General features: G+C 35.4%; 1 protein-coding gene across 1 annotated transcript; it reads right to left on the bottom strand.

The window, feature by feature from the left end:
• Positions 1–4,369: 4,369 nt before the first annotated feature.
• LOC138327079 (ATP-dependent (S)-NAD(P)H-hydrate dehydratase-like) lies at positions 4,370–22,153 on the bottom strand. Its single transcript, XM_069273065.1, has 9 exons — positions 22,009–22,153; positions 12,171–12,312; positions 11,817–11,862; positions 11,494–11,550; positions 9,675–9,763; positions 9,193–9,301; positions 5,241–5,291; positions 4,992–5,096; positions 4,370–4,444 (listed from the first exon to the last, which is right to left on the bottom strand). The coding sequence occupies exons 1-9, from the start codon at positions 22,067–22,069 to the stop codon at positions 4,370–4,372; spliced, it is 735 nt and encodes a 244-aa protein (XP_069129166.1). The 5' UTR covers positions 22,070–22,153.
• Between the last annotated feature and the right edge of the window lie 26 nt (positions 22,154–22,179).

Here is a 22,179-nt window from a genome sequence, read left to right as displayed (position 1 = left end):
GAGTGCCCCGACCAGGAATCAAACCTTGGACAGTGGCATGATAAACTACAGCTCTACCAACTGAGCTAAAGAAGTATATAATCTGTTAGCAGAGTGAAAGAGACAGTATTTAACACTATAAACAACATCAACCCGCTCCTAACACCATTTGTTTTCTTCTTATCAAGTCTTTCTAAACAACAATTAGCAGAAAACAATTGTCCAGAATGTTAAAGAGCAATGCTTTTATTCATTGCTTCCAGAATTTACCTAAGTGTATCTACTAGTATTAGTAAATCGCAATACTGGATTAAGAAGAGTTCTCACAAAATCAAATAGTACATGTATATATAAACATTCAGCTTACGTAAGCTTATTACAATACCAAAACGGCCTCTGCAGCCCTTCACCCTGAAGACAGCTATATGAATATTTGATGGTAACTAAAGTGACCTGGCTGTAAAATCATTATTTTCTCAAAAGGAATTTGCTATTCAATAATTGTTCCTGATTCAATTTCCCCTCCCCCCTCTCCCAGTATTGCCCAACTAAGCCCTAGGAAGACGGTAATAACCCCCTGACCTCATAAAAGTCGTCACTGGAGCAGTTAACTTGCCATTAACGTCCAAAGGCACATTTTTATTTCTGCAATAGTGTAATATACATGAACAGTGCAACTGGAAAAAGTGATATTTGCATCAACCAAATTCAATAAATTACACTGACTACCAATGAAGCTATCAAATATCAGAAATCAAACGAACAAAAGCTGACACAATGTGACTCAGCTACGTAACCGCGTCAACTCGACTGATACATCCCGCGGAGGCTTCATTGTAGTCCTCCAAGCGTTTGGATCCTATAAAAGGTTTAAATAACACTGTCCAGGGTCTTTTATAACCTCCACATAAATAATATAAGATGCACATACACCAACTTTATATCAGCCCCCGTCATGTGGGATAACTCTAAACTTCTCCGGGATAATTTAATTGTAAGTGATTACCCTGCACTGTTTTGGCAAATACTGTGTTAGAAATATAGATGTGGTATTGCTGGTTTGTATTTGACAGTTTATGGTTCATGCAACACATACAAACATTAGAAGGAGATAAACTCTTATTTGTAATCTACATGGAAATGGTCTGACAAGTAAACTTGAAAAAGAGCTGCCAACCAGGTTTTAAATTAGTTTTATTTCAATACATAACTTAAGAGGCTTGAGTCTTGATATTTAAATTTTGAGTATATTTTGCAGTTTACAGGACTAAATTATCTAATATAACCTGATTGATTTTTATGATTGACTTTTACCAATAAAAAAAATTACTCCCCAGCTAGCAGAGTTACGTTGGTCCGATATCATTTTCAGTCGCCTAGGTCGCAGTCGAATTTCTTCGTTTCGTCTATGTTTGACAAACGTCAACGTTTTTCTCTTGAAGATAAAGTAAATGCACATTGTTTAGCCAACGTTGGTTCAACACACTTTAAATTGTTAAGGTCAGTTTCAAATGATTAAATACTAGTAACGATGCTGAGACGATGGAGCAACGTTTGAAGTATAACTGTTAAAACACATTTTTCACGGGCTACGATATTAACTTTTATGAAAATAATCTCTAATGTTTTAGAGACCTTCTAAATCTGCAACTATCCCTAATTAAACATCTCCAACACATACATATATACTTGTATATACTGCACAGATACCCCTGTATACAAAACATTCACAATACGACATACAACAATTGTTTTAGAGTGGATGCAGTCACAGCAACATTTAAATTTCCCGCTGACAGAACAAGACTGCAGGTGACACAGTACTCATCTGTGACGATCGTGAGTACTTTTGCATGTTGATTTTAGCAGTTTTAATCACTATATCCTTATAGTAATTACACCTAATTGTACAGATATGTTTTAGGAATGTAATATGATATATATATTTATGTGATGTTTATAGATAGATGTTTTACAACCACCTGGTTTACCTGGGTGAGTTTATCAACATACAATGTGTAACAAAGTCTATGTATTATACATACTGTAGTATACTCAGTTTAAAATGATGACTTTTTATATTGACACATATGTTTATTTATATACAGAATTCCAAAACGGAGATGTCATTTATATTTACATGTACATTTAATTATGTGTTGCTAATACATTTATGTTTTCCACTTATATTTACCGTTATTTGGTTATGTGTTTACGATTTGATTATCATGTGGCTCTTGAAATAGCGGTAGCATACAACTGTTGTATACAGGAATGACACTTTCCTAAGTTCTAATTATTATTATTGTACTATTAAAATACTAATAAAGTACTATTTAAATAATATTTTTTTTCGATTTACAGTGGCAGAAGCAGATGACAGAAACATTTCTGTGGGACGAGACAGAAACTCGGACAGAAACTCGGTATATTAAAAGCAGTGAAACTTATTTTGTTGTCTTTGTTATTACATGTATTTTCAATGGTAAATCAGGTCTATACATATCTGATTTACGTTGGAAAGCCGTCGAAAGCAGTTACAAAATGACGTTGTATCAATGTCTAGCAACGTTATTAAAACGTTGTGATCTGACGTCTGGACAATGTAAATCATCTGGACAAAAAAAAGTCAATGCAATGTCATCATCTGACGTTGGGCCCACCTAGTGTCATGCATTGGGCCAAAGTCTGTCCGACGTGTTGCTGCTAGCTGGATCTTAACAATGGCATACATAACCTTGTTTAATGTATAGGATATATGCATCAGTTTAAAAGCATTATAGTGTAAACCAACAATTTTTTGCAGTAATAGATTTTGTGTTTCCATGTCTATAATAATGTGGGTTTTATATTCATGGCGATTTAATTTAGCGATTTTTGAGTCATATGCTTCTATTGTATCTGTCCTCAGAGAATTTTCTGCAATTAATTTCCAGTTTCTCATAGCAAATTACACAAAATTTAATCGTACATGAAAAATAAGTCTACTTACAGTAATAAAATAACAATTATAAATGATCACACTGAAAGACATGAATATATATGAATGACATTATTTGCTTCCTTTCATTTCAGATCTGGGATGACTACCAATATTTGCTTTTGAATTATTATTTTCCAGTTGGTATAACTAATGTAATACCTTAATGTCTTTTGAATTATTATTTTCCAGTTGGTATAACTAATGTAATACCTTAATGTCTTTTGAATTATTATTTTCCAGTTGGTATAACTAATGTAATACCTTAATGTATTTTGAATTATTATTTTCCAGCTGGTATAACTAATGTAATACCTTAATGTCTTTTGAATTATTATTTTCCAGTTGGTATAACTAATGTAATACCTTAATGTCTTTTGAATTATTATTTTCCAGTTGGTATAACTTATGTAATACCTTAATGTATTTCCCTCCCTTCATAACCAGAAATCATTCCTTAATTTACAACAAAGACTGAATACTAAATGTATATTGTATCATATGCTAGTATGATACAGCAAATCAATGTATTTTTCTACAATATTCCAGTCTGTATGACAATTTGCATCTTGTGTACAAAGGGAGGTAATCCAATAACTGTTGGTCTTTACTTGGTCAGCTTTGATATTGTACACATGTAATCCTACATGCTTAACTGTTCATTTTGACAATATTAATATCATTGTGATATGCAGTAAAATTGACTAACACTGACCTACACTCAACCTAACTTATCAGACCTGTGTTCCCATAACCTACCAGCTGTGTTGGACTGTCGGTTACATTAAAGGCCCACTACCTTTCCGGAGCAAAATTTAAAGGTTTCTTAAAAACATTAATAACAAAAGAAAATATATATAGATGGCTTAAGATGAGGTTACAACACGAAACATATGCAAGATTTCCTGTCTAATATACGATAACAGTGGAGATTCATTTCGCTGTCTTGCCGTCTAGCGCAGTGATAGTCAACTACCGCGCTGCATTTAGGACGACGGCGGGAAACATAAAATGACCCGCGTTATGAAAATAAACATTTTATTTATTCTAATTAAACAGTTCTGAAGGTGATGATAAGTGTGCTAGTAAACGTATAGTTAATAAATCCTGCGACTCTACAAAATTATTGATCTCGTTTTACATTCCTATTTCAAAAATTAAAAGCCGTTTCGGAAAGGTAATGGCCCTTTAACTGTAACAGTTAAAACTCGTGTTGAACTTTTTCAAATTTATCAAACAAAGCTTTATTTTAAACAATCATTTAAAACCTCATTCATTTTATTTTATATCATGGTAACAGAAATTTGGCCTGAAGGATCACTGAACCCAGCAATACAGAAATCTAGACCAAATCTTCTCATAATCAATTCAGGCAGGTTTAAAACAAGCAGTAATATTGATAATCAATCTTTATTTGACATTAATTGATGCAACATTACACTGTTCCTTTTTCCCTAATGATGAATCCTGACTAAACATCACCCACTGTATTAGGAAGATCAGAAGCAGTAATAAACATACTTATGAGGGCCCAATGCCCCCTCATGAGTCATGACTCACCTACTAATTAGTGACCATGGTGCATACAATATTCAATAGAGTATTTTATGCTGAACTAAGATAACTATAAAAGATGGTCAAGGTCATTAATTTGAATAAATTTAGAAGCCCTTTATCCAAACATACCACTGGCCCAATATCAGGTCACCTGGCCTCTGCCAGTAAGTTCATTGATATTTGAAGTCATTGAAAGATTTTTGACTATTTAATTGACACCTTATCACCATGAATGATCGAAGGCCAAGGTTACACATTTAAACAAAATTTGAAGCCCTTCATCCTAACCTGCAAAAGGTTCAACATCAAGTCTCTTTGCTTTAAGGGTTTTGAGAAAAAACTGTTTAAACAGAAAAGGCTAAGGATGGATGGGCACACCATGGCAAAAGTCCAACTGGCTAAAGACAGTTGAGCTAAAACAAATTGACAACACCAAAGTTGACAAGCTAAAACTATACCATATTTTAATACTTACAACTTTTTCATAGAGTCTGTTGAATTCCACTACATTAGGTGTGAGGATAGCCTTAGTGTACTCAAATATAACTCCGGGGTTTTCCTTTACTAGGTGAAGGCCGTCCTGTCAATTAAATATGATCTATATCATTAGATGTGGAAACATCGCACAGAATAGTAAACTCTGGTACAAAGGTAGAGCAGATATATAAATATGTAGTCTTTATTAAAATCTTTACAGAGAAATACTAATAAAGAGAAAACTTACAGCATCTATTATCAGTGGAATGTTCCGCTCCTTAGCCATCTCAATGATAGACTGAAATAAAACAACAGAAACAGAGGATATGTCTAGAGTAAGTAAAGTATGACACACTGTTTAATGTTTTGATGATGTTGGTATTATAATCAATAGGGCAAACAACTGGAAGAAATCACTGCTGAATTATTGTTTTACTCATTTAAAACCATCGATTACATATTTTAATTATTCAATATTGTACATAACTACGTATAATAATTTCATTATGGTCTCAGTACTAATTAATATACTTCTACGTTATTTACTCTATAAAAAGTTACTTGGTTTAATTGACTAGCTCCCTACTTTTTTCCAAAACCCTCGCTCAGCTGTGTGTTAGTCTTTCGAACTAACACACCCCTGGAAGCTAGCACACACCCTGACTCGGCTATTTCCATTTAACCAATCAGATTCGAGGTGAGAGGGACTTGTTTCTGATCACTTCATCAGTTGCTAAGCGACGTAACAATTGGGCGGAGCTAGTTTCTTATCGCGCCACCTCCGTTGATGTAATCAAACAACGTTAGTATCGATCAGAAACTCTTACCGAACACGTCGTCATGCATATTTATCTTGAAAGTGAGAGGATTGTGAAAAATGTAATGGGGTCAAAGGACAATACCTTTTATATGTAAATGTACGTAAAGTTGTTATGTACATTTTAGGCTACATGTAAGTGGTTAACATCTCGGACTTTTAACAATACATGTACAGTGGAACCTCCCGAAACCGATCATGGTCGGTGCATATAATTTCGGCCGGTTTAGAGAGGGTTCGGTTTGGAGAAGTGAACCGAATACCGATCATCACGATCCGGATTTAATCGATCGGAAGTCTTTTTTTTTACATTAGTGCACCGCATGTATGCCTAGTGTTAAAACCGACTGATATTGATTGTTCATGTGAATGTTATCACAAAAGAGAGAATCATACGTTTAAAAGGAATGGATTACAGCAAACTTGACTTTGTAACCGCTTATAAACATAGTTTAGTTAGTTAGTTGCGTGAATGTTCTTTGGGATGTTTTCGTCTGCAACCTATATACGACCGATCGCTTCTGGTTACGTCAAGAATCAAATTATATGGCCTAATTACACGATGATCAGTCGATCCCGTTATTATTTGACATAGTCATTTTCTAAAACAATACGTGGCTTCGGCTTCTTCATACAGATAATTTACGTTATCCGACAACTACATATGTAAATAAAAAAACATGTGTTTTGAATGCGAAACTTTCTCTTTATTACTAGCTCTGCTTGTTTTCCTACAGTAAACAAACCGCGTGCACATGGTAGACCTTCGTTAGATATCTAAACAATAGGCATGATTAAATAATTACACCACCATCTCGGGTATAATTAATGTGTACCTATAGCCTTCCCATCGGTATACATGCCCAAGGACATGGCATGCAACAACTATGGTACAGGTATGTGTGTATTTCACGGTCGGTTGATCAGACCTCAATGCAATCTATTGGTGTCGCTCAGGTAAGGCCGGTTTTCAGAAGTGTATTTTAGTTACATTTGACTATTCCGATCTCAAAATCGGTCCGGTATTCGGAATTGGGAGGGATCGGTTTTGGGAAGTTTTATATACTATTAATAAAGAGGAATTCATTCCGTACATGACATCCATGTTCGGTTTCTAGAGGTGATCGGTTTTGAGAAGGTTCGGTTTTGGGAGGTTCCACTGTATATAAATTTAGTATTATGCCTAGTGGTATTACATGTTGAAATATTGAGAAATCATACCAGAATCAAATTATAACCTGTGGTTTGAATAAAAGCAAAACAAGAGATCCCAGAGGGATCTTGGCGCCCACCAAAGATTGATCTATGTCTGACAAATGAAAGAGGGATCTTTTCTCTGCTTTTCAAACTTACACTTCTTTTTTCTGCTTTTCAAACTTTAAACTATCAAAATCCAAGATGGTGGTCGCAAAATGCAATAGGCAGAACTAGGGTCCTAGAGGAACCTACATATGATATTTGAGAACAATCCCTTCAATACTTTCTGAGAAATAGCGGTAACAAACTTTAACTATCAAAATCCAAGATGGCCACCAGTCGGCCATCTTGTTGACCGATCAGTCCCAAAATGTAATATGCACAACTGGGGTCCTAGGGGAACCTACATATGAAATTTGAGAAAGATCCCTTCAGTGCTTTCTGAAAAATAGCGGTAACAAACTTTAACTATCAAAATCCAAGATGGCTACCTGGCGGCCATCTTGTTGACCGATCAGTCCTAAAATGCAATATGCACAACTGGGGTCCTAGGGGAACCTACATATGAAATTTGAGAATGATCCCTTCAGTGCTTTCTGAGAAATAGCGATAACAAACTTTAACTATCAAAATCCAAGATGGCTACCTGGCGGCCATCTTGTTGACTGATCAGTCCCAAAATGCAATATGCACTACTAGGGTCCTACGGGAACCTACATATGAAATTTGAGAACAATCCCTTCAATACTTTCTGAGAAATAGCCGTAACAAACTTTAACTATCAAAATCCAAGATGGCTGCTGGTCGGCCATCTTGTTGACCGATCAGTCCCAAAATGCAATATGCACAACTGGGGTCCTAGGGGAACCTAAATATGAAATTTGAGAAAGATCCCTTAAGTACTTTCTGAGAATTAGCGGTAACAAACTTTAACTATCAAAATCCAAGATGGCGGCTGGTCGGCCATCTTGTTGACCGATCAGTCCCAAAATGCAATATGCACAACTAGGGTCCTACGGGAACCTACATATGAAATTTGAGAAAGATCCCTTCAATACTTTATGAGAAATAGTGGTAACAAACTTTAACTATCAAAATCCAAGATGGCTGCCTGGCGGCCATCTTGTTGAGACCGATCAGTCCCAAAATACAATATGCACAACTAGGGTCCTAGGGGAACCTACATATAAAATTTGAGAAAGATCCCTTCAGTGCTTTCTGAGAAATAGCGGTAACAAACTTTAACTATCAAAATACAAGATGGCTACCTGGCGGCCATCTTGTTGACCGATCAGTCCCAAAATGCAATATGCACAACTAGGGTCCTAGAGGAACCTACATATGAAATTTGAGAAAGATCCCTTAAGTACTTTCTGAGAAATAGCGGTAACAAACTTTAACTATCAAAATCCAAGATGGCTGCCTGGCGGCCATCTTGTTGACTGATCAGTCCCAAAATACAATATGCACAACTAGGGTCCTAGGGGAACCTACATATGAAATTTGAGAAAGATCCCTTCAGTACTTTTAGAGAAATAGCGGTAACAAGAATTGTTAACGGACGGACGGACGGACGGACGGAAGGACGGACGGACGGACGGACGGAAGGACGGACGGACGACGGACCACGGACGAAAGGCGATTTGAATAGCCCACCATCTGATGATGGTGGGCTAAAAACGGACTTGGAATCACAAATATCATCTTGGAATAATTTGAATGTTTGAAGCTATGATTATGCAGATCTATTGCAATGTAAAATTCTTTCAATCTCTAATGACCATGGCCATATGCGACAGGAATATAGCGTATGAGAGAAATATATTATTAGACTAATCATAGCTTTTGTATGTATCGATATATTGAAACAGCTAAAGTAAGGGATTGAGTGATATATCAAGTTTTTTGTTTCCCTCAAACTTGCCTATTTCCCACAGCTCCGCCTCGGGAAATAGACAAGTCTCAGGAAACCAGAAACTTGATATATCCTTCAACCCCATACTTTAACTGTATATTAATACACATTGACCATATAGAGTGTTGACAAATATGCCCTTGAAAATGACCTTTGACCTGCTTTAAACATATCATGATTTGAACCCAAACTGTTTACCAATATGACATTTGACCCTTGACTTAACTACCTATTAAGTGTTGACCTCTGACATTATTGGAGATCACTTACGGTGGCATTTTTTATACATGTCTGGGATCTACCTAACCCCGGACCAATGACAATGGCATGTAGCCGTGGTAACCATTCCTCCATTTGTGATTTAAAACTATCAGAATCACTGTAAAACAAAATTCAAAGTTTTAGATAAAAGCATTCGAAACTAACAAAATTCTATATAACTTAACACCTCAATATTCACACAGAAAATCCACAAGGGAAAACTTCAATATTTCTATGATCATTTTTTCAATGTATAAACTTGATATACAGTGAGATATGTTAATAATCAAACTTCCAGCTGTGAATTTACTTAAAAGTATTATTGGAGTAAAAAATAGCATAGCCCTCATTATATCAAGTTAACAGGACTAATGATACAACAAAGAGTATTCAAGCAGAGGCTAAATGAGTCAACGAGAAAATCAAAACGTTGAGTTGGGTAAGAACAAGACGTAATCTTTAAACTATCAGAGTTTTTACGGTATACTTACAGTATTGGATGAACAATTAGCTCTGGACTATAGGACTTGATTACACTGGCTGCATCTCTCGTACAGAAAACATGGGACAAATCACCACCCTACAACAAAATCAAAATGTAGCTTATCTCTCGTACAGAAAACATGGGACAAATCACCACCCTACAACAAAATCAAAATGTAGCTTATCTCTCGTACAGAAAACATGGGACAAATCACCACCCTACAACAAAATCAAAATGTAGCTTATCTCTCGTACAGAAAACATGGGACAAATCACCACCCTACAACAAAATCAAAATGTAGCTTATCTCTCGTACAGAAAACATGGGACAAATCACCACCCTACAACAAAATCAAAATGTAGCTTATCTCTCGTACAGAAAACATGGGACAAATCACCACCCTACAACAAAATCAAAATGTAGCTTATCTCTCGTACAGAAAACATGGGACAAATCACCACCCTACAACAAAATCAAAATGTAGCTTATCTCTCGTACAGAAAACATGGGACAAATCACCACCCTACAACAAAATCAAAATGTAGCTTATCTCTCGTACAGAAAACATGGGACAAATCACCACCCTACAACAAAATCAAAATGTAGCTTATCTCTCGTACAGAAAACATGAGACAAATCACCACCCTACAACAAAATCAAAATGTACTAGCTTATCTCTCGTACAGAAAACATGGGACAAATCACCACCCTACAACAAAATCAAAATGTACTAGCTTATCTCTCGTACAGAAAACATGGGACAAATCACCACCCTACAACAAAATCAAAATGTACTAGCTTATCTCTCGTACAGAAAACATGGGACAAATCACCACCCTACAACAAAATCAAAATGTAGCTTATCTCTCGTACAGAAAACATGGGACAAATCACCACCCTACAACAAAATCAAAATGTAGCTTATCTCTCGTACACAAAACATGGGACAAATCACCACCCTACAACAAAATCAAAATGTAGCTTATCTCTCGTACACAAAACATGGGACAAATCACCACCCTACAACAAAATCAAAATGTAGCTTATCTCTGGTACAGAAAACATGGGACAAATCACCACCCTACAACAAAATAAAAATGTACTAGCTTATCTCTCGTACAGAAAACATGGGACAAATCACCACCCTACAACAAAATCAAAATGTACTAGCTTATCTCTCGTACAGAAAACATGGGACAAATCACCACCCTACAACAAAATCAAAATGTAGCTTATCTCTCGTACAGAAAACATGGGACAAATCACCACCCTACAACAAAATCAAAATGTAGCTTATCTCTCGTACACAAAACATGGGACAAATCACCACCCTACAACAAAATCAAAATGTAGCTTATCTCTCGTACAGAAAACATGAGACAAATCACCACCCTACAACAAAATCAAAATGTACTAGCTTATCTCTCGTACAGAAAACATGGGACAAATCACCACCCTACAACAAAATCAAAATGTAGCTAATCTCTCTTGCAGAAAACATGGGACAAATCACCACCCTACAACAAAATCAAAATGTAGCTTATCTCTCGTACAGAAAACATGGGACAAATCACCACCCTACAACAAAATCAAAATGTAGCTTATCTCTCGTACAGAAAACATGGGACAAATCACCACCCTACAACAAAATCAAAATGTAGCTTATCTCTCGTACAGAAAACATGGGAAAAATCACCACCCTACAACAAAATCAAAATGTAGCTTATCTCTGGTACAGAAAACATGGGACAAATCACCACCCTACAACAAAATCAAAATGTAGCTTATCTCTCGTACAGAAAACATGGGAAAAATCACCACCCTACAACAAAATCAAAATGTAGCTTATCTCTGGTACAGAAAACATGGGACAAATCACCACCCTACAACAAAATAAAAATGTACTAGCTTATCATAATCACTATTCTAATCACAAATTTGTATCACAGAGCAAAAAAAAAAAAAAGAAAAAAGAAATTTATTATTAAAATCAAACTTAGCTTTAAATCATCAAATATCTCATCAATAACATTTCAACATCAGCAATACATTGTCTACATAGCCTCGTTTAGTAAATGCAAGCATTTAAATTCATTACAAACTCGGAGAAAAATTAAAACAGGATTACATTAAAATGTTTGTTACTTACAATTTTAAGTGAAGAAATGGCTGCAAAGTATGGTGCACCAGTGTATCTATAATGAGAGATAAAATGCCTTTCGCTTTATTTACTTGACATATAGTACAAAACAAAATTTTCAAACATTTTAAGGATTTTGATGGTCTGATCTGTACAAATATAAATTTTCAAACATGTACAGTGTACAATTGTGCTTCTGTCATAAGATCTTATACATTTGTATCGTTATGGTACATATACATGCCTTTAGCGTTCATATTTGGTTTAAAAGACAATAACAATACATATCAAAATACAGTACATAAAACCTGCCTTACACAATGGCCACCTGGATCAGATTGTATCTAATTCAACTAAACTTACTCTGGACAGCCTCCGACTACCCCTATCCTTCCCATCATGCCCTTGTGTTGGTCGTGCGATAGCGGAGGTATGATAGACTTAGCCATTTCAATCAGCTGACCAGCGTTCTGGTACGACACATGTTTTGGACATCCAAATACAACTATAACAAAATGATAATGTAACAGTTAGCCCATACAAATTATAATAACACATTCTTTATAGTTTATCATCCCGCCTCAGACAGGAATCTTGTATTCCTATTGGTTAAAATGATGTGACGTGATATCCAAGATATAGTCGTATCAGGTTAGTGGAAATTGTATCAGGTTTGGATGATAGAGTTATCGTTCTTTGCCCCTAACGTCATTAGCAACCACAGCACTCAAAAGAGATGGAGACAAAATGTTTCAATGATAGCGCTGATGACCACTTTCAAGGCAAACCAAAATCGGCAACACTTATTTAGGATTATTTAACAGAAAAGGGCCATGACAATGCATTAGAGTCTTCAATGAGGTGAGATTTGTTCAAGTTTTGAGTCATTTTAGTTTCCATGCATAATGCATTTTGCAGTTTACTTTATTGAAAGGGTCTTCGACAGGATAAATTTGTTACACAATTTATTAGTGACCTAATACAGAAAATATTGTGGTCTAAAATAAACATGTATCAAGCTCGGTTTCGCCTCGCCCGATACAATTTTATTTAGACCCAATATTTTACCGTATTAGGTCACTAACAAACTGTGTAACTAATAAAGTTGAATGTGAACTGGATAGGAAATGGGTTACCTGTATCTAAGTTTGTAGAGCATCAAGCTATATACATTGTATAGTGTTAACTCCAGTCAGGTCATATATGCATTTTGTTTACATCATCTTTGATGTAGAATGGATTTTAGTTTGTCATTATCATTAAAAAATGAAGCTATACAATTATAAAATATGCCACTGCTACTGCACTCCACAATTCATCAGTCTTGGATGCCTAGTTGTTCATAGAAGAAAACCAAACACAAGTCACACATATATAACAGGAAAGGAGAAAATGTAGCAGCTATCCAGAGATTCGAACCCAGGACCTCCTAAACACTAGCCAGATGCTCTATCAATTAAACTACCTGGTTGCTGATGATCGACCCTGTCCATGCAATCCCCCTAGTTACACTCGTTCCTCCTTTTTTCAAACTCTTTATACACTTTTTCAAACTCTTTACACACAAAGACATATTTGAGATCCTTAATATATACCACCATGTTTATTTTAATTGGGCGCCAATTTTGAAACAGATCTCCAAGAAAATGTAGCTGCAAACTGGGATTCAACCCTGGGACCTCCTAACACTAGCCAGATATCGATGATCTACCCATTGAACTGCACATGTACCTCAGGTCACTGATCATCAACTTAGTTCAATCCCACTACATATACATACAAATACATTATGTTTGTTTGAAACTTTTTTTTCTGTATAACATACCTTTTTTCTGTATAACAGAATGCAATTATAATTAGTATTATTATACCTCACTTTCATATAAATGTTCCGATTGGATTAAACTTGATCACATGACATTGAATAAGTTAGATATTTCACCAGAATTGGAAGGCGAGGGAAATAACCCCAGGGAAATAACTCCAGGGAAATAACCCCAGGGAAATAACCCCAGGGAAATAACCCTTGGAAGCTCTCATTGTGACCGGAAGTTGACATCATCTGCAACGTCTACCAAAATGGCAACACTGTTGCTTATGTTTTTGCAGCTTGACAAATTTAGCAATATTATTGGAAAATATCTACATGACATCTTTTGCTTTTTATCTTTTAATTTTGTTTAGTATCATAAAATAATTATGTCCTTATGTGTCGGGATACATCTAAAATTGTCTCCCTGGAAAGAGTAATTTTCTCTCAAGCTTCGCCTTGGAGAAAATAACCCTTTCCAGGGTGACAATATTCTAGATGTATCCCTCCACCAGGTCCGGTAGCACGCTAAATCTGACTATAAAGATAGATTTTACTATACCAGCTGGTATAGCCAAATCTGACAACACGTATAGTGGACAAATGTAAACAAGTGACTGTTATGAAACTGTGTTTCATCACAGTAATACTTGTGTAAACCTAGTTATCGATAGTTAATTGTATAAAGGTGATAATTTATTACATGTTTGTATTACCTTGTGGTAGATATTGTCGGATAGTAGGGAAAAGATGTGTATCTGTTTCCCGGCAAAATTTGTCAGTTGTATCTGTGGACATAGAAACGTCAACTTCCAGTATGTTCTCGGAGGCTATTTTTAGAAACAGTGAGTGTTTAGAGTTGAAACTTTGAGAGTGACGTTTATATTGTAAATGGTAAATAACAAGAGGCCCAGAGGGCCTGTATCGCTCACCTGGTTTTTTGTTAGTAATTATCACAAGACTTTGACAATTAGAAAAATAAGCAAAATTGACTCCCAAAGTTTAATTTTGAATCACAACCATACAATGATGCTCTTGATACCATACAAATATGCTATCAAATACATAGGTTCAGAGACAAAGTAATTTATATGAAAGTAGTAGCCTAATTGACCTTTTTGACCTCGCATATATTGCCGTCTAAGGCCCAGGGGGTCAGCCCTATCATTTGTACAATTTCAAATCCCAACCCTATAAGGATGCTACCATTGCATTATAAGTGCTCTTCCATTCTTAGTTGCAGAGAAGAAGTCGTTTATATGGAAATAGCTAAATTGACCCCTTTTGACCCCATCCTTCAGGCCCCCGGGGGGTCAGCCCAATCATTTGCAAAATTTTGAATCCAAACCCTATAAGGATGTAACCATTGCATTATGAGCGTAATCCCATGTTAAGTTGCAGAGAAAAAGTCATTTATATGGAAATTGACCACTTTTGACCCCGCCCCTCAGGCCCCCGGGGGGTCAGCCCCATCATTTGTACAATTTTGAATCCCCACCCTATAAGGATGCTACCATTGCATTATGGGTGCTATACCATGCTTAGTTGCAGAGAAGAAGTCATTTATATGGAAATAGCCAAATTGACCCCTTTTGACCCCGCCCCTCAGTCCCCCGGGGGGTCAGCCCTATCATTTGCACAATTTTGAATCCCCACCCTATAAGGATGCTACCATTGCATTATGGGTGCTATACCATGCTTAGTTTCAGAGAAGAAGTCGTTTATATGGAAATAGCCAAATTGTCCCTTTTGACCCCGCCCCTCAGGCCCCCTGGGGGTCAGCCCCATCATTTGCACAAATTGGAATCCCCACCCTATAAGGATACTACCATTGCATTATGGGTGCTATACCACGCTTAGTTGCAGAGAAGAAGTCATTTATATGGGAAAAAACCAAATTGATCCCTTTTGACCCTGCCCCTCAAGCCCCCGGGGGGGTCAGCCCTATCATTTGCACAATTTTGAATCCCCACCCTATAAGGATGCTACCATTGCATTATGGGTGCTATCTCATGCTTGGTTTCAGAGAAGAAGTCGTTTATATGGAAATAGCCAAATTGACCCCTTTTGGCCCCGCCCCTCAGGCCCCCGGGGGGATCAGCCCCATCATTTGTACAATTTTCAGTAAGTAGCCCATAAGGATGCTACCAGTCAAATTTTGTTGAAATCCGACCAGCGGTTATGGAGAAGAAGTCGATTGTTGACGGACAACGGACGCCGGACGACGGACGCTGCGGTATCCCATAAGCTCACCTCGGTCCTTCGGACCAGGTGAGCTAATGATATATATAACTTCTATAGTTGTAATAAAGATAATATTGTATCTATGTTGTTACCAACGGAGCACGTGAATAACAAGTTTCGTCGTATAAAAGGTGGAGTTTCCGGTATTTTCAAAGACTTGGCAGCCGGGACACAAACAGTCAGCTGAATACGGGACAAGGCAGGTAACTCTTGTTTTTGGTTGGGTTTAAATCGGGGAGTTTTTGTATAACCTCTGATATTGCAAAATGCAGTATTAGTTGGAAAATAATTGTGTAAGTTAGGAAACGAAGTAAATATTTTTATAACTTTAATATTACGGAATGTAATATTAGAGAAAATAACTGTGGAAAATATAGATTGATTTATAAAGTTATTTTGTATAACCAAGATATTTGCGTAATGCAAATACTTGGAAAATAACTGTTGATAATTGTGTAGTATTTATAAAAATATTATTATAACCCTTGTGTGTTGCGAAATGCAATACAAAATGCAAATCGGGGAGTTTTGTATAACCTCTGATATTGCGAAATGCAGTATTAGTTGGAAAATAATTGTGTAAGTTAGGAAACGAAATAAATATTTTTATAACTAAGTTATTTTCTCTAATATTACATTCCATAATATTAAAGTTATAAAAATATTTACTTCGTTTCCTAACTTACACAATTATGTTACTTACGTCTGTAAGTCAGAAAGCAAAGACTGGTGGAAATGGTCATTAAAAGCCCATATTATACAAAATAACAAATATACAAGTTCATAAAATGTTCACAACTATTTGTTATCATAGTTTTTTTTTATGCCAAGAACATAGATTATATTGATCCTTGGTTAGGCAAATTGTCGTACGACTGATCAAGAGTGGGATACGTAGCTATATGCATACATATAGTACACAATTACCGATGGCTTTATGTTTCGTATTTTGAAAAAGAAATACATTTATTTAATATTCTTAACATAATGATATAAAAATACCTATAAAACACAACAAACGAAGTATTAATTATAATATGCGTATATTTCATAATTCATCATCGATTACAATGTAAAGGGGAGTAACTCGTACATGACAATTTAATTGACTAAGAACACGGAATTCGGCAGTCCTGAAAACTCGTAATCCGGACGGTTTAGGCTGGGAACGAAGGTGTCCGGATTATCGAGGGTCCACTGTACTAAATAATTGCAAGGATGGAATCTTAAAAAGTCGCCTGCAAATGAACAAGTAGGGAAACATTGTTCATATCACCGACTTACATGTTTCGTCATCCATGCTTTCATACTGCAAGAGAAAAATGTGACCCGACCTCACCTGTTTGTTTACATTTGTCCACTATACGTGTAGTCAGATTTGGCAATATAGTCAAATCTAGCAATATATAGCCAGATATACGCGATTTAAATTGTAGGTGCTACCGTACTCCCATAACATGAGAGTCAACTGGTCAACCGTTTTTTTCATCGGACGTTACTTTGCTGACTGTCGACTCTCATTTCCGAAGGCCTATTTCTTTGATGCAGCTTCCGACGTCAGATGAAGGCGGAAGGAAAAGTGCAATAATATCAATATTTCTTGCTCTAACAGTGATAACATTGATGTGCACTTACAGTTTAGGTATTAATTATCCCATTTATCAAGGAAACTCATAATTTGTGGCCTCATAAAATAGTATTTTAGCGGATTAGATATGATGAATCCCTTCCGTAACATTTTGACCTAGTTTTAAATATGGCGGCTGGTTACTACAAAAAACGGAACGAGAATTCAAGCGGGCAGAATGCAAGTAAAAGTAAAGGCAGATCAAGCGTTTTGGGGACTTTGCAATTCGTTTTTTCTATTTACCGGGCGGATCGCTTTCATCATGAAGTTTTGTCTGGGTCATGAAAGTTTACGTTAGGAGATGTAAATATTTGTTTTAGATGGATTTTACGGCTGATTTTGTCAAAAAAAATGTTGATTTATGAAAAAGAGGTAGGTATTTGACATTGATGTCGATTTAATTATGATTTAAACATTTTATATTGTCACAATCCAAACTTTGAAAATGTTACCCTCAGCATCGGGTAAATGGCCTATCGTAAGTTAGAGGTTAGACACAACGTAATGTTCCAAAAGTGTCTCGTCGTGCTATACCTCTAACATTGTTGGAGTAGTGCTATCGGACCTGTCCACAGGGAATACGGTTAAAACGGCCCCACTGCAATAACGGCCCCAGTTAAAACGGCCCCAGTCGAAACGGCCTCATTTTTATATAGGCAGATATAAGACAAAGCTTATGACGGAACACATTGAGATTAATTAAAAGTAAATTTGAATGAATGAACATATTTGTTGTCTATCTTATTAATGATGGTTGGTTAGGTTAATAATTTATACCTACATATACAAGTAAATGATGTTGCAAATGATGATTTTTTTTTACGTTCACGATCTCAAGCAGCGTTTGATAGATCTTATATTCAAGTAAGAAATCAATTTGAAATGTCTTCAAAATACTTTTAGTATTAATTTCTCATCGATTCATGTATGCTTGAGACGAAGATATTGTTGAAAAGGGAAGTGCTAGCATTTAACTCGGAAATTACTTGTACTTCTTTTGTAGGTGTTTGTGATATTTTGACAAACGGAAAATATTGAAAGTAATAAATATATTCAAATCTTTAATTATTGCAAATTTATATACATTTGTCTTCTAAATGTTCACTGTAAAATATGTGGTAAGTTTTGCTTGTAACATTATCTTACAAAACGAATTACATGTAGCTCACATATCAGTATCTAAGAAATTACAAGAAATAGATTATCTTTCTCATTAATTAAATAGAAAACGTCCATATAATAGTATGTGAAACATTTTGTTAAACTATTAGAAATCAAATGAACATGTGTCAAAAATTTAGTGAATTTGAGCAAATGTATTGTTCTTAGTTATGAAAGACGTTAAAATAAGTTTTAATTATGATAACATGCACTGAAATTTCGAAGAGAACGGCTTGAGTTTTGCATGAGACCAACAGAATGTATGAGGCAGAATTGAATTGTATGCTTTATATATAGACATGTATTGTTTTACTGATATTCATGATTTGATTTCAGAAATAATCTCTTCAAAACTCTTCAAAAGTACAAACAATTATGATTTCAGACAAAGATTTACTCACATGAATAAAACATAGTCAACGTGAACGGTATCCTATGATTATTGAGTAACAATACGAAGATAATAAACATATGCATATTTTAGGCTTTAAAAAAAGTGTTAAAAATTACACTCAAATGTGGTTCCGCACATGACCCTTGTTTTGACCCTTTCACCCCGTTTTTTTCAAGGGTGATCACCCGATTTGACCTCATCAGAGGTTGGCAATACTGGATTTGTTCTTTCCCGTACAGTTTACCGTAATTTTGTGGGATATCAGCACCTTCACAATTACACCGTATACACTATATAATTACCATATAATTAGGTATACACTGACCACGGCTAATTCATCTTGTGGTGACAACTGTCAATCATAACTTGTTATGGGTTTAGATTCTCTAATTGCTTTTGGGTTTACAGCGACGATATACGCCACACTCACACAACTTTGATAAAAAAATACATTCTTGATAAAATTGAAATGTATTGTAGTAGAGAAAGAGAGCACAAAACTTGGTCTTAATCTTAATTACAGTAATGTTCTTTTCTAGGGCTAATGAAATATAGTTACAAAGATTATTTTATTCTTTTATATTTTGTGCATTAAGTAATTGAGCATTAAGTAATTGAACCAACTTAAACATGTTGGAATATCGGACAAAATATGGTTTTCTAATATGAAATCTTCATACACTTTGCACTTTTAAGGAAATAAAATTCACCCTCACTATCGTTTTTTTCAAAATGCAATATTCTCTGATTTCTTCTCCTTTCTTTATATATTTACACCTTATGCAGATAACCGAGATGTATGCAATAATAAGATGTTTGTATGAAGTTAATTCGAAAGTATTTCCAGCAAAAGCCATCTGTATTAAAGTTTTTTGTTTTTTACCGAGGCTATGGAAAAATAAAATTAAAGCTTTCGAATGAAATATGATTGTGTCTATGACCCACAGTCCGTTCTTAGTCTCCGTGATAAACACGTATATTTCACTGAATATATTAAAAGACTCAATGTACATATCGCTAGAACCGTGACCAATTTCACAGCTATTTGCGTCCAATTTGATCATTCGTTGATCTAACAATAAAAATATCAGAAACAAAATTATTCATAATTTAACATTTATTCTGCCAAAGAAATGTTTTACAGAGGTGTATAATTTACAATGTAGTGTTGTTAGAATAAACAGTTTCCAATTTGAAAAAAAATATACGTTGTACAAAAGAAAGAAAAAAAACACAGCAAGAAAAACTATCAAAGATATTAAACAATTTCACTGTAACAAGCATTGTAGAATATCTAGGCATAAATTCTACATGTATAATGAAATGATTAGTTACAAATTAGTTCCGTCAAGGATTTATACATGTATGTCTCATATACGTCCTTGGTGCCGTGTTTCGTATTTTTCTATCTTGATAATGTACAAGACAATATATAAATTCTTATAAATAAAATAAACAAAATCAACGCTGAATATAAATTGAAATAAACATATGTTCCCTTTTTAAACATTTTTTGTAACGGGGCCGTTTTGACTGGGGCCGTTATTGCAGTGGGGGCCGTTCTGACTGGGGCCGTTTTTACAGCAGGGCCATTTTAACCACAGGGACTTGTAACGTAGGTTGTGTGAGAAAGTCTGCTGTGTATAAATGTGTACTATATACTACTATATAAAAGGACAAGGGAACCAACGGCTCGCTTGGAAGAGGTACACCTGCCTCTACAAAAGTCGCCCGTATTCCGTCAAACATTGATAAATATGTACATATTTAATACCAATATATTTCTTAAATAAATTTTCGACATGGAAAACACAACTTCAAACACGAAATAATATGTTAACATACCTTTATTTCACTATGAACGTGGAAAATGCGGTCAGATATCACCGATGTCGTTTTGCCTGTCCACTGAAATCTAGGTTAAACACGTTTGTGTGGATATTGTGTACCCCATACCCGGACCCGGACTGGAAACACCATATACCCGGTGTCTGTACACTAAACGCTACAATATTCAATGTGGTAACGGTCAAGTACAACATTAGAGTCTCCATATAAGTTAGATTCTTCAATTAATGATATATGCATCTCAAATAAAGGTTCTTCTAAGAACCTAAACCGTGAAACTTAATTTATACAGAGTCTGAGTACAGAATTTCACTGTAGTATCGGGCAAGGGCGAGTACACCAAAAGGTACCCATCATCAATTACAATATGGCGGATTATACGAACAAGAGTCGAGTGCTGGATAAAAAAAGTGTGATTCCTCGCTTAGCTGTTGGGATTGGATTAATGAAAGAAGTTATCAGAGATAGCCTATTTGTATTTGCAATGGGAAAATATCACCGGAAAGTGAAATGAATGCATACAAAAATTTGTTACAAGGGAATATGAGTGCTTTTGACCTAGTTTCCACAGAGGGCCATAATTGTATAAAGGTTGTCTATATTAAGAAACTTGTGTTTTACCATGTCCGTAGAAGTTTATTTAGGATTTTCTTGATATTAAATATGAACATATTTATCAAATGTTTGTCGGAATACGGGCAAATTTGTGTATAGAGGCTGGTGTACCTTCTTCCATAGCGAGCCGTTTGGTTTTCCCTTGTCCCTTTTTATTTATATTTATTACACATGTAAACACAGCCTTTGACTTTCTCACCAACTACGCGTTTCAATGGTCCTGGGGTTTTAAACTGGGATTCGTCCACAGAGGACCAATAATTATATATAATATTCAATTTATTTTGATTCTGGATGATTGTCAATGATTATCTTTAATAAATATGTTGGCCCTAAATCACTTAGAATTATATTTGAATAGTAAATCAGTTAAGGAAACACATGTTACTAAGCACGTTTGGTGTGCAGTTTGTTTCAGCAGCTGTCATGTGCAAGGTGACGGTACCAAGATTACAAAATAACAATTATCAAACGAGATTTTATCACATTTTGATATACAAACCTGATGCCGGTACCCTATATTTCCCAAATATATGTGCGAATACAGTTGACAAAGTGAACATTTTGATAATTTGGGATAGATTCTCAATATCAAACTACAACAACAATTTTTCTGCTTTTCATGTGTTGTTCGTTTGCTCTCTAGCTTTTACCATTAGCTTTAGCCAAAAAA

The sequence above is a fragment of the Argopecten irradians genome, chromosome 7, assembly GCF_041381155.1.
Source record: "Argopecten irradians isolate NY chromosome 7, Ai_NY, whole genome shotgun sequence".
Taxonomy (NCBI): domain Eukaryota; kingdom Metazoa; phylum Mollusca; class Bivalvia; order Pectinida; family Pectinidae; genus Argopecten; species Argopecten irradians.
The sequence above is the reverse complement of the archived record's forward strand: the minus strand, read 5'-3'. Positions and strand labels throughout refer to the sequence as shown.